This window comes from Macaca thibetana, chromosome 2 (assembly GCF_024542745.1).
Source record: "Macaca thibetana thibetana isolate TM-01 chromosome 2, ASM2454274v1, whole genome shotgun sequence".
Classification (NCBI taxonomy): domain Eukaryota; kingdom Metazoa; phylum Chordata; class Mammalia; order Primates; family Cercopithecidae; genus Macaca; species Macaca thibetana.
In genome coordinates, this window is record NC_065579.1 from 148,771,409 (window position 1) to 148,785,849 (window position 14,441).

The 14,441-nt window shown below is 48.7% G+C and overlaps 1 protein-coding gene across 9 annotated transcripts in view; it reads left to right on the forward strand.

Annotated features, from left to right (window-relative positions):
- SLC41A3 (solute carrier family 41 member 3) overlaps positions 1-14,441 on the forward strand; it is a 78,635-nt gene that overhangs the window by 53,170 nt on the left and 11,024 nt on the right. For all 9 annotated transcript variants that reach the window (XM_050781705.1, XM_050781707.1, XM_050781710.1 and 6 more), the window contains 3 exons: positions 4,621-4,765; positions 8,172-8,318; positions 13,882-14,026. In XM_050781705.1, coding sequence (XP_050637662.1) covers positions 4,621-4,765; positions 8,172-8,318; positions 13,882-14,026 — 437 coding nt within the window. The remainder of the gene's footprint in view (positions 1-4,620; positions 4,766-8,171; positions 8,319-13,881; positions 14,027-14,441) is intronic.

The following is a 14,441-nucleotide window of genomic DNA, read 5'->3' on the forward strand; positions in this document are numbered from 1 at the left end:
GCAATTTCATTAGCATTGAAAATATTCTTCTAAACTACTTTTTGAATTCACCATATATATGTGTGTGCCTACAGATAATATATATGGTTTTCTGTATTGTTTAAGCATAAAAAGTTTTATACACATAATTCTGTGACTTGTACTTTTCTCTTAATGACTTACTGAATAAAAATTACTTTGAGCATGGCAGATATCACTAAGTAAATATCAGCTGTGAATGCTTTGTACACATATGCAAATGTTTCTTTGGAGAAAATGCTGATTCATAAGCTATATAGAAAAATTATAGCCAAAGTTTCCCCCCAAATTCCTGTACCAATATTGACCCCCTTCAATGTATAAGAGAACCATTTTCTCACATACTTGTCAATATGTATTTTATATTATCAACCTTTTAAATTTTAATCTTACCTCATCTGATAAATAAACAAAGTATATCTTGTGCATCCATCCATCCATCAACCCAGCCACTCACCCACCGACCTACCTGTCTACTCATCCGTTTGTCCATCTGTTCATTGGTCCATCCACCCACCCATTCACCCACCTACCTATTCACCCACACATCTGTCCATTCATCCATCTGTCCACTAAGCCTGTATAAGTACCTACAGAGTGAGTGCCAGCCTCTGTGCTCAGAACAGGAGACCCCAGTAGAAAATAAGACAGCACTTAACCTTTTAAAAGAGGAAGAAGAGCATCAGCTGCTAATGAATAAGATACCTTCAAATGGAGATTTTATTTAGAATTTTCCTAACTACTAGAGAAGTTGATCTTTATGCACGTCTGTTATCCGTTTGTATTTTCTTTTCTGTGAGTTGCCCATCCATAGCCCTTGGACATTTTTCTAGTTAGTGTCTAGAATAATGAAGTCCAGTGTATAAATGGACTTGTGTGTATATGTATAATATATATAATCATATATTATATATCATATATATTCTATAAGTTATAAAGTTTTATATATAACTTAATATATATTGTTTAAGCATAAAAAGGTTTATACTATACATATATTGAGATTTTATTTAGAATTTTCCTAAAATATATATAATATGTGTTACATATTCTGTATAATATATATTACATTTATATATGTAATATATAATAAGTTTTTCTTACTCTGTTTAATATTTACCCATTCCATCCTGATTTGCAGTGCCACCTTTATCATACTATATATTCATGATTACATTCTTGTATATTAAATATTCATATATTCGTGATTCTATTCTTGGACTCTGTTCTGTCCTGCTGATCTGTTTGTTTCTGTCAGTACCACACTGCTCTCATTCCTTCAGCTTTAAAATACACATTGATCATGAATATGCCACAACTCCCTCTTTGACCTTTCTCAAAGCTGTCTTGGCTATTCTTGCACAGTTACTCATTTTTGTGAAATTTAAAATGAGTTGTGAAGTGCCATGAAAGATCGTTGTTGGGACTTTGACTAGAATTACATAGATTAACTTGGGGAGGATTTTTTAGCTTTAAAAAACTAGCTATTTGTATTAGTTCATTTTGCATTGCTATAAAGAAATATCTGAGACTGAGTAATTTATAAAGAAAAGAAGTTTAATTAGCTTATGGTTCCACAGGCTGTACAGGAAGCTGTACAGGAAGCTTCTGAGGAGTCCTCAGGAAACTTAAAATTATGGTGAGAGACAGAAGGGAAGCCAGCTCTTCATGTGGCCAGAGAATGAGCAAGAGAGTGGTGGTGGGGTAGTGCCACATACTTTTAAAGGACCAAATCTCAGCAGAACTCACTCATTGTAGATGATAGCACGAAGGGGTCACCATGAGAAACCACCCCCATGATCCAGTCACCTCCCATCTGGCTCCACCTCCAACACTGGGGATTATAATTTGACATGAGATTTGGTGGGGAAACAAATACAAACTATATAATTTCACCCCTGGCCCCCTAAAGATCATGCCTTTCTCACACTGCAAAATACAATCATGGTTTCCTAATAGTCACCCAAAGTCTTAATTCATTCCAGCATTAACTCAAAAGGCCAAAGTCTCATCTGAGACAAGGCAGGTGCCTTCTAACTATGAGCCTGTAATATCAAAGACAAATTAATTGCTTTCAAGATACAATGGGGGATATAGGTATTGGGTAAATACTCCCATTTCAAAGGGGAGAAATCAGCCAAAGGAAGGGGTTACAGGCCTCATGCAGGTTTGAAACTTAGTGGGGCAGTCATTAAATTTTAAAGCTCCCAAATAACCTCCTTTGACTCCATGTCTCACATCTAGGGCACATTGGTGCAAGGGGTGGGCTCCCAAGGCCTTGGGCAGCTCTGCCTCTGGGGCTTTGCAGGGTTCAGCCCTGTCTGCTACTCTCATGGGCTGGTGTTCAGTGCCTGCAACTTTTCCAGGCTGATGGTGGCAAGATGCTGGTGGAGCTACCATTCTGGAGTCTGGAGGATGGTGACCCTCTTCTCCCAGCTTCACTAGGCAGTGCCCCAGTGAGAACTGTGTGGGGGGCTCCAACCCCACATTTCCCCCCACACTGTCCTAGTAGAGGTTCTCCATGAGGGCTCTGCCTCTGCAGCAGGCTTCTGCCTGGACATCCAGGCTTTTCCATACATCCTCTGAAATCTAGGCAGAGGCTCCAAAGCCTCAACTTTGCACTCTATGCAACCACAGGCATAACACCATGTGGATGCCACCAATGCTTATGGGTTGCATCCTCTGAAACAGCAGCCTGAACTGTATCTGGGCCCCTTTGGGCCATGACTGGAATTTGAGCGGCTGGGATGTGGGATGGAGTGTCCTGAGGCTGCGCAGGGCCGCAGGGGCCCTGGGTCTGGCCCATGAAACCATTATGTCCTCCTAGGCCTCTGGGCCTGTGAGGGGAGGGGCTGCCAATAAGGTCTCTGAGATGTCTTCCAGGCCTTTTCCCATTGCTTGGCTATTAGCACTTGGCTCCTTTTTATTTAGGTAAATTGCTGCAACCTGCTTGAATTTCTTCCCTGAAAGTGGGTTTGCCTTTTCTACCACATGGCCAGGCTGCAAATTTTCCAAACTTTAACTCTCTGCTTCCCCTTTTAATATAAATTCCAGTTTTACATCATTATATCATTTCTTTGCTCGTGGATATGAGCATAGGTTATTAGAAACAGCCAGTTCACATCTTGAATGTTTTGCTGCTTCGAAATTTCTTCAACCAGATACCCTAAGTCATCATTCTTAAGTTCAAAGTTACGCAGATCCCTAGGGCAGGGGTATAATGCAGCCAAGTTCTTTGCTAAAGTATAACAAAAGGAACCTTTGCTTCAGTTTCCAAAAAGATCCTCATCTCCATCTGAGACCTCGTCAGCCTGGCCTTCACTGTCCATATCATTACCAGAATTTTGGTCACAAACAACAATTAACAAGTCTCGAGGAAGCTCCAAACATTCCTTTATCTTCCTGTCTTCTTCTGAGCCCTCCAAACTCTTCCACCCTCTGCTCATTACCTAGCTCCAAGGTTGCTTCCATATTTTCAGGTGTCTTTATAACAGTGCCCCACTCCTCAGTACCACTTTTCTGTGTTAGTCTGTTCTCACAGTGCTATAAAGAAATATCTGAGACTGGGTAATTTATAAACAAAAGAGGTTTAATTGGCTTACAGTTCCACAGGCTGTACAGCATGGAAGCTTGATGCTGGCTTCTGCTTAGCTTGTGGAAAAGCCCCAGGAAACTTCCAAGGATGGGGAGAATGCAAAGGAGAGCAGCACTTCGCATGGCCAAAGAAGGAGCAAGAGAGAGGAGCGAGGTGCTACACACTTCTAAACAACTGGAACTCATAAGAACTCACTATCACTGATGACTTCACCAAGGGGCGGGGGACAGGAGGGGCGGTGATGTTAAACCATGAGAAACTGCCCCTATGATCCAATTACCTCCTGCTAGGCCCCATCTCCAACATTGGAGGTTACAATTCAACACGTGGCTTGGTCGGGATACAGAGCCAAACCATATCACTCTTCTCTCTGTACATGGTGGAGCTCTTTGTTTCTGTGTCCTTCTTTAATAACATTTCCAGGTCAGCATTTTGGATTAGAGGTGCCAGTGTTGATGTCCAGATCAGGGCAGCTCCTGGCACAGGCTGTGGTGTGTGCTCGGCAGGATGGAGACGGGAACAGAGCCTGGAAGGGGAGGGTGTGAGCAGGATGCCAAGGGAGAGACCAAAAGTGTGTGAAGTCCTCCCAAGTGGCTGCTCTGTGCTGTAGGGTGCACCACATGGCAAGTGAGGTGTGTTGTCTGCGCTGCTGGGAGTTGCAGAGCACTTCTGCTCAGACCAGTGAGAGTGGAGTTGCCAGCAAGAGACCAGGTGGCCCCTGACCAAATCCTGAGCAGAAGGTGGAAAAATAGATTCTGCTGTTGAAGGCGGCGCCCAGCAAGGGAGCAGAGGTGGCCAGCATGGTTTCAGGGGAGTTGGGTTCAAGGCAGGTGTGAGGTGTGGTTGTAATTTTTCCTGGGGTGAGGGCCTGTGAGATTTTACGGTAAGGGAAAGGAGGCAGTAGCGTGTGGCACCTGGCCCCTTGCAGTGAGTGAGGTGTGAAGGGCAGGGAGTGTGGCTGTAGCCCCAGGGGCCCCCCACTCATGCTTCTGATTTCTGTCCAACAGGTGCAGGCCACTGTCGTGGGGCTCTTGGCTGCTGTGGCTGCACTGCTGTTGGGCGTGGTGTCTCGAGAGGAAGTGGATGTTGCCAAGGTGGAGTTGCTGTGTGCCAGCAGTGTCCTCACTGCCTTCCTTGCAGCCTTTGCCCTGGGTGAGCCATGCCCTAACTGTGAGCTCCCACCTGCCCCCTGCTCCTCTGAGGTCCCGTCTCAGGGCTCATTGTGTTTTCAGTTTCTGGGGTGTGAGTCCCACCGCTAATGGGACTGATGGTGGGCTCAGGGGTCTCACTGGCGGGGTGGGATGAGCCAGCTGGGTCTTCATGGCCCTCCTTGTGCCAGGCAGGGGTGTGTGCCGCTCCTGCCACCACTCGCCTCTGCTCTCTGCTATGTAAAGAGCTGTCCCTGCTCTTCAGATCTCTTCAGCTGGTCACACTCCCATGCCAAGGCCTGCCACCTGCACACAGCAGGCTTGTTCATCTGTGCAGTCAGCCTGTTGGTTTTTAAACACTTACTGAGCATGACCTTACACACAGGCCTGTGATGGGCTCTGGAGGCTGCAGGTGTCCTGAGGGCGAGGCACAGATTTGAGCTTCCATTTCATGTCTTCAGAGAGGCCTTTCTGACCTGTCTGAGGAGACTGTGGCTGCTGTGACGGAGCCCCCAGTCGGCACCTTGGTGGCAGCAGACATTTACTCCTCACGGGGCTGTAGGCTGGAGCCCAAGGTTGGGCACCCACGGGGCTGGCCTCAGGGCTGCTCCCTTTGAGGCTGCAGCTGGCCCTTCTCGCTGTCCTCACACAGTGGAGAGAGGTGGGAGCTCTTTGGGGCCTCTTTCATAAGGGCCCTCATCTCATTCGTGGGGCCCCCATCCTCATGACTTCACCTCCCAAAGGCCCCGCCTCCTAACACCATCACCTTGTGGGCGAGGATTTCAACGTGTGGGTTGGGGGGATAGCAGTGTTGAGTGCACAGCACCACCCTCCCACATGCACCCACCTCCTGTCTCCCCTTCCCGTGTGCCCCGGCTCTGCTTGTGTAGCTCAGATTGTCTTGTTGTATCATCTTTCTGCCTCACCTCCCTGCTAAAGTGTCAACTCCTCAAAAGTGGGGACCCAGTAGTTTCTACCTGCTGTCTGCTGCTCCTTTCTCATGCCAGACACAGCTGATGCTTAACATGTATCTGCAGCACATGTGAGACAGAAATGTGGGCAGACATACCTCCTTCCTTGGGACTCACACACGTGCGGGGAAAGCAGTCACCGCACATTGGCCACGCTGCATCGTTGTGCATTGGTGATTAATTGTTGCTGGGTGTCTGCTGTGTGCCTGGCACCGTGTAGTGCTGGGGATATACTGTCAACAAAATGTGTTTTGATTTTATATTCTAGCTCAGGGGCAGACAATAAGCTGTGAATATACAGGACACTAAAGTGAGTGCCACATGTCGCTTTTGTCCTGAGGCTTCCTCTGACGAACACTAAAGTGACCTTCATTCCAGCCGTGCTTTACATTAATGTCCTGTTTTACTCACCTCACCTCAAATGATGTGTTCATACACTTGTGTACTGTCTCTCCCCACACCCGACAGGCATTTCCACTGATGGAAACAGAGCCTTTTGGTTATTGTCATCACTTAAACCAGGGCCGGGCTTATAACCAGCTTGCAGATGTTAGCTGAATGAATGGACGCTCCTCCAGCTCTCTCCTGGGTCATGTATCTGTGTGAATCCTGCCGACCACATGTCTTGCTTTGGTGCAATGAAAGAAGGAAAAGTTGATAACTTCCTAATTGAACCTATTATGATCCATTCCCCCACCTACTTGCTCAGTCAGTACCCTCTGGGCTCAGCTCGCTGTAGGTTACCCATGTGGACTATTTGAGGTTTCTCATTCCTACCTACCAGGTAGCTGATCAGCCCCATTCCTGTGCCAGTGCATGGAGCCAGCGTGGAGGGTGTAGGCCAGAAGAGGACTGTGCCGAAGCCCGGCTGCAAGTTTACAAACCATATGTCCCTACTCAGGATGTTGGCTGAGGCTGGCTCCTAGTCACAGCCTGCACAGGCATAGACAGATGGTGGATGCCATGACCCAGCCTGGTCCACGGATAGGGCAGGATGAGCGTGCTAGACTTTCCAGAGAAGAGGAGTCCAGGAGACCCTCAGCATAAAGTCTCCTGAAAACAACACAGTCTAACAGTCCAGAAGGCCAGCCCTGTCTTTGCAGGGGCTTATAGAGAATACCATTCCCAGCTCCCCATTTTACAGAAGGGGAAACTGGGGCCCCGGAGATGGGATGAAGCTTAGCAACATAAGCAAAATCTGTATTGTCCGAGACTGTTCAGAAGCATTGCGGTTACCTCACCAGGCAATGTTGAAGAGGCTGTCACACAAGCCTCAGGGTAGTGGTTTTCAATAGGCATCCCCAAACCACTGGTGTTCCTTTAAATGGTCCCTGCAAGATTGTCCCCAGCTCACTGACTCAGCGTGCAAACTCGGATTCACTTATATCTGGCATTCAGAAGGAGACACAGGGCTGTGACTTGTTCACAAGATCAGGCCAGGCACAAACCAGCTTGTAGTGGCAGCTTGAGGATGGCATCAGGTGGTGATTGTAATTGTTTTTAGAGTTACAAGATCCTGGGTAAAGTGTTAAAATGCCAATAGCCACAACACAGAGTATCTTCTTAGAGAGCCAAGTGAGAGTCTGTTGAGTCAAGTCCTAGGCTGTGGATGGGGACTAGGAGATCATGTGTGATAGTCCCCTTCAGAGCACAGTCTGAACAGGAAGGAGGACTTCGGAGGCATGGTGGCCACGGAAACGTGAGCCTCACCTCTTCAGTACTGCCCCCCGAAATCCGCCACCACTGCATGTGCCTCCCAGTGCACCGCGGACAGCACCGCCAAGCTCCCAGCACGGGACTGTTCCTGGGAGACACAGGGCCCTCCGAGTGTGCCTCTGACAGCCTGGCTGAGTGCACCTAGAGACACAGTGCAGTCTCAGATGTACCCCCACCTTCCCTGCCTCCCTCCCCTGCGCCCTGCCTGTGTCAGTGCTCCCAGCTCCCTCCCGCCCTCCCCGTCTTCCCTCACAGGCCTAGTCCCTAATGAACCTCTTACCCAGCTGATTCCATCTTGGTGTCTGCTTCTCAGAGGATGCCAGTAAACACAGGAGGCCATGAGCTCACCCCCGGGGGACCTGTTGCTCCGAGCATCTTTGGAGCAGCCTCCATGCAGCATGGGACTGTGGGCTGCCTGTCTCTGTGGTTCCTGGTGATTTGGGAGCTCGGGAGCCACAGGTCACTCCTTAGCATCATGTGCACAGGTCACAAAGTGGAGTCCAACTCTCCCAGCCTTCTCAGGCCTCCAGTGTAGTAGGAAGCTCTGAAAGTCAAGGCAGCCTGGCTTCATGTCAAGGCCTTGGTGGAGGGAGGCAAGTTAATGAGAGCCTCCCTGCCATCTGCCATTCCCGACTCAGTGCCCCCATCCTGTGCTGCTGTGCCTGCTCAGAGCCATCTGTCTCCCTGGGATTTGAGTTTGCTCTTTCTCCTCTCTCTCTGCAGGGGTGCTGATGATCTGTATAGTGATTGGTGCTCGAAAGCTTGGGGTCAACCCAGACAACATTGCCACGCCCATTGCAGCCAGCCTGGGAGACCTCATCACACTGTCCATTCTGGCTTTGGTTAGCAGCTTCTTTTACAGACACAAAGGTAAGGAGTATCTTCTTCTGTAGATACAAAGGCTCCATGGAGGAGGGGCCCTGGAACAGGTGACCACTGAGGCCGAAGGGTACTTTTGCATCCAGCCCATGTGCTGTTGCTTGAATGTGTCCCCCACATTTCATGTGTTGGAAACTTAACCCCTAACTTGGCAGTAATGAAAGGTGGGGCCTTCAAAAGGTGATTGGATTAATGAATTAATGGATTAATGAGTTGTCATGGGAGTGGGACTGGTGGCTTTATAAAAAGAGGAGGTGAGACCTGAGCTGCACGCTCGGTTCCCTCACCATGTGGTGCCCTGCACCACCTCCAGACTGCAGAGCCCCCACCAGCAGGAAGGCCCTCACCAGATGCAGCCCCTCGACCTTGGGTTCTTCAGCCTCCACAACCATAAGAAATTTCCTTATGAATTATCCAATTTCTGGTATTCCCTATAAGCAAGTAGACTAAAGCAAAAAATTGATACTGAGAAGTAGGGTGTTACTGATGTCAACCTTAAATAACAATATCCAGAGAAGATTGTTACCAGCGGTGAGTCCAGCTATCTGGAGAAACTCCAGAATGGCAACTTTGCAGCAATTTCAGTTCTTTGTCTTCTGGAAGGAAAGATTTCAAACACAGGCAAGGTTTAAAGCAGGAGAGAGAATTTATTTTAAGCAAAGCAAGAGTTTATTAGAGAGAGTACACTTGAAAGAGAGTTGTGGGCGACTTGAAAAATCAAGTGTGGTGTTTGCTTTAGTCATACCCCCCACATCCATACCTGGGCAATTGTTTAAAGGCATTTTGTTCCTAACTGCCTCCCCCATTATCTTCATGTACCTGGAATTTGTGTTACAATGAACAATAATATAGCCAATCCATAGCTTATGTTATTTTAATGTAAATTATTGGTGAACAACTTAGGAACAGCCTCTTCCTTTATCCTTAAAATCCCATTTGTAACTGCTACTAATTGAAGTATATATCCAGGGCACTTGAATCTATGCTCCCACTAAGCTGTTCTTAAGTTTTGGGCTCAGGTAGACTCTAAAGTTAGTCATAAAATAGGTGGTTAGACATGAGCAAGGCAGGAGAGAGGGCCCTCAAGAGTGTTGGGCAGTGGTCAAGCTATGATAAGGGAATTATAAATCTGTCCCCTTGAAATAATGAGCAGGACAAGGGAGGAACCCCAGAGCTGTCTGGTACTCATTGAGTAACAGACAGGCAGGCATAAAACCATCCCTCTAAGATAATAAGCGGCCAGGACTGGTGCCTGGAATTACAGGAGTCTTAGAACAGACAGAAGACACCTGGAGTTAGCAAGCCATAATCCCCGATAGGGTTTCAAGCATGTGCAGTGAAAGGCCAAGATGGTGAAATTTAACTGGTATATGACCTTCCTCTGGAGCGCTGGACCTGTGAGAGCTGCCCCTACTGAGCATGTGCACCACTTCAGTAAACACACTGCACGTGCAGCTCTCCCAAGTGCTGGCAGGGCCACTGCACATGCCATAGATAAAGGCCCGCCCAGGGGAAGAACAAAAGGAAGACACAGAAAGCCCAGGAAAAGATAGGGGGTATAAAAACTCTAAACAAAGAAGCAAACAACACACTTGATTTTGACAATTGGTTGAGTTTATCTAAAGACGTGAGATCAATAGAAAGGAATGTCTGTGTTACAAAAAAGGATTGTGGAGACAGAGTTCTTATTTGCAGAGGAAGCCTTCAGGTAGCAGGCTTCAGAGAGAAGAGATTATAAAATGCTTCTTATCAGACTTAAAGTCTGTGTTGATGTAAATGCCAGAGAGGGATAATGAGGCATGTCTGACCCCCACTCCCCGTCATGGCCTGAACCAGTCTTTCAGGTTCCATTTTAAGAGTGCCCTCGCTGAGGAGGAAGTTCATTCAGATAGTTGAGATGGAGCTTAGAATTTTATTTTTGGTTTACCTGGTGAACTCCTAGAGAAAAGGGAAACGGCAGAAAAATTTGAAAATTTTTAGCCTGGCCATGTGGTAGAGAATGAGTTTCCAGGAGAGGAATCCAAGGATGTGACTGAGCCACCAGTTTCTAAGGAGATTAGCATGGCTGAAAGGGAGCCCGGAACTGATAGTCAAGACAAGGGGGAAACGGCCCAAAAGCATTTCAGAGATTTTTCTTGACTCCCCCTCCCATCACAAGCCCAGAAACCTAGAAAGACGGAGTCGTTTCAGGGGACAGGCCCAGAGCATGAGCTTGCTGCCCAGGGCCACCTAGGGACTCTGTTCCCTGTATCCCAGCGCAGCGCTCCTTAGCCATCCCAGCCATGGTTCACATGGCTCGGGTGCAGGTCATGCTGCCGCTCCAGAAGGTACAAGTCATAAACCTAGGTCCATGTGCTGCTAATTGTCCAGACTTGCAGAGAGCAAGGGCCTTGGAAGCTTAGTAGCCACTACCAAGTTTTGGAAGTATTTTGTCCAAAGCCTGGGGGCCCAGACAAAGACTTGTTTCAGGGCTGGAGCCACTGCAGAGCTCCCCTACTAGAGCAGTGCCAAGCAGAAATGTGGGATTAGAGCTGCTCCGGAGAGTTCCACCAGGACAATGTCTGGTGGAGCCATGGAAGCAGGACTCCCACCAAGACCCCAGGACTGCAGAGCTGTTAGTATGCGACTTCAGCCTGGGAGAGCTGGGTGGACTGAGCACAGCACAGCCATGGTTGGAGGTAGGGGGCTGTCAGAGGCCTGGGAGCCTCAACCCCCACACCAGCGTGTAGAAGATGCCTGGCATGGAGTCAGAGGAGAAAGCTCTGGGGTCATAAGCCCCAGTGTCTGCCCTCTCAGGTTTTGGCCTATTGGTCTTTTTGTCCATTTCTTCCTTTTGGATGGGAATGTCTGCCTTATACCCATACCACCATTGTATCTTAGAAGCAGATAGCTTGTTTTGATTTCATAGGCTCACATGTGAGACTCTGGACTTTGGGCTTTTGAGTTAATGCTGGCATAATTTAAGACTTTGGGGCTATGGGGATGGAATGAATGTATTTTGCATGTGAGAATGCCATGAATTTGGGGGACCAGGAGTGGAATGCTGTGGTTTGAATGAGTTCCCTCAGTTTCACGTGTTGATCCCCACTGTGGCGGTATTGAAAAGTGGGGCCTTTAAGAGGTGATTGGGTCATAAGGGCTCTGCCCTCATGAATGAATTAATCCAGTCATAGATTAATAGATTAATGGATTAATGGATTAATGAGTTGCCACGGGAGTGGGACTGGTAGCTTTGAAAAAGAGGAAGAGCACAGAAGCTGCATGCTCAGTTCCCTCCCCACGTGGTGCCTTGCGCCACCTCCGGACTCTGCAGAGTCCGCGCCATCAAGAAGGCCCTCACCAGAGGCAGCCTCTCGACCTTGGACTTCTCAGCCGGTATAACTGTAAGAGCAAATTCCTTTGCTTTAGGGATTACCCAATTTCGAGCGTTCTGTTATAAGCAACAAAACTGACTAAGACACTGTGACCTTCAAATCAGCCATTATTCCCACAGGAAGGACCCTGCTGTATTACAGTCAAAAATTGTTTTACAGATGGAAAGCCTGAGGTCATTCCACAAGTTCAAGGAGTGCTCAGGAAAGTGCTTCAAGCTCTCCAAACCATGTTAGGAAGGATGAGCAACTGAAGCCTGCATTTATATGGGTTGTTAACTTCTACCTTTAGGGCAGAGGTGTACTAGGAGGTTGAGTGGGGCCTAAGGCTAGTCGGCCACACTGATGTGTCCTCACAGGATTGGAGGGCAGTGGGCACGCAGTGACAGTTGTTGAGGAAGTGCCCAAAGGGAAGAACCTCAGCAAAGCTACAATTTATCACTCCCCATGGGAATGTGGGCCCAGGGATTTGGGAAAGCATCCCATCTTTACCTGTTGGCAACTGAAGCAGACAAACAGCTGTGATTTAGAGGGTATTGGCACTGGGACCCTTTCAAATGTCCCAGCTTTGGGACCGTCTCCTTGCCATCCTGGTGTTGCCTGCCAGCAGTCATGTTTAATCACCAGGAAGATTCGCCAAGTTTAGTTAAGTGGTGATGGAGATCTGTAAGAAATAAGATGACCTAATTTTACTTTTAAGCTAAACTGAACTTAAAACAAGAAGGTTTGTGTGTGGGTTATTTGAGTTGGATTTGCAAAATAAGTGAGAGTTCAGGCATCACATGAACCTTTCCCTCTGCCCCACACTGTACTGTATGCTCATTTTCACAAGACTTATGATTTAGACACAAAATCACTGTTGGAGCATCCCTCTCTCCAGTGAGACTGTGACCTTCTCTCTGCTACCTTCAGGAGTCACTGGGACTGGCCTGTATTAGATAAGTCTTGACCCACTGAGGTGTAAGCAGCTGACTGTGGCACCTGCTGGGTGTAGTTGGGAATCGGCATTGCACACCAGGGAGGTGTGCTGGGAGAGCATGAGGCAGGCCCTGGGGGTGCTTGTGAGTAGCTATCTGAAAACTCAGACTGGATTCAAAAGCATCCTATAAGGTGATGCTTCTGCAGGCTGCTGTTTCCCAGAGGGCAGGAGACCTGGTTAGAGCTGGCTGGGCCTGACTTATACCTCCTGCAGAAGCCACGCCCTCCTACCATAAAGTACCTTGTCTGTAGCCAGTCTGGGGCACCTGAGGCAGAGGAATGGGCCATGACCCTTTAGTGCAGAGAAGGAAGGAGGGGATATTCCTGATAACACCACCAGAGAGGGAGTGCATGGGACACAGACCCATGCCTGGGCACCCCTGAATGTTGGGCCCCCTTAGCAGGTGAGCCTGCCCTCCGGAGGGTGGGGCTGAGTGTGAGAGGACCACTCTAGAGAACACTGGTGTCTTGTTCTGTCTCTTGTGGAAGGGGACCCTCACACGGAGCACAACACAGAAAGGGAGGAATGAATGCATGAGGAGCCCGAGTGTGTCAGGCTCATCCTGGGCCCCCGCAGCAGTGACTGCTCCAGCACCTGGCCAGTCTTCACTGGCCTCTTGCCAGTGGAGAAGATGAGACGGGGACGCGAGTAGCTACCTGGCTGGTGACCCGTGTAGTTGCCTGGGACTGGCCTCAGCCAGGACCACAGGTGGCATCCCATAGCCAGCCCTGGCGTTCCATAGACCCAGGCCATACGTAGCCCTTACGGGGCTGCTTGCTGTCTAGGCAGCCACCCTTTTTTGCATGTCTGCTTCCTCCTGCTACCTGTTGAGAAGGTGAGATGAGATTGTGCACACGAAGTACTGAGCATAGTGCTGGCTCATGGTGTGTTCCATACATTGTACTTCTATTTATTTATGACAGTAGCATCAGGGTGGGAGGAGGCAGAACAGGGTACTTTATGTGGGGAAAATAGCAAGTTTGCCAGAGAAGTGGAGTTGAATGTGGCAGGAGTGGAGGACAGAGAGGAGCTTTTCCAGACACTTCTTGGGATGGTGAAAGTTCTTTGAAAAGTATGGCAAGGCAGTTCCCCCTCAACTGATGAGGACAGGAGCGTCCTCACCCACCTCTTGTGAAACCCAGGCCCAGCCTGTGCGTGCTGGCCTTGGCCAAATGAGCCGCGTGTGTCCCTGTTCTCCTTTCAGATAATCGGTATCTGACGCCGCTGGTCTGCCTCAGCTTTGCGGCTCTGACCCCAGTGTGGGTCCTCATTGCCAAGCAGAGCCCACCCATCATGAAGATCCTGAAGTTTGGCTGGTTCCCAATCATCCTGGCCATGGTCATCAGCAGGTGAGCAGGAGCCAGGGCCATGGCCCCCTCTTCCTTCTCTCAGCCATGAAGGCCCCTAGTGCCAGTGTGACACTCACTGCCTTGGGGGTCCGGGATGGAGTGAAATGTAGCTGTGGGCTCTTTCAGTAACTCCCATTGCTGATTGAATCATACCTTTTTACTTTCTTCTCTCCCTTTCACTGAGAACCCTGGGCCTTGTCGGTTCTAAGAGAGGCTGCCCTGTTTACATTTGCCAGAGCACCAGGGACCCAGGAAGAGCCAAAGCCAGGGCCACCCCATGAGTGCATTGGAGCCCCAGGGGAGACAGTGGCTTTCAGGCCATGGCCACCAGAGCTTTGCTGGCCCAGACTCCTGCTTAGGTGGCAGGTCCCCCACCTCGGCGTCAAGGCCACATCTGCTGACTTATTCGTCCTCC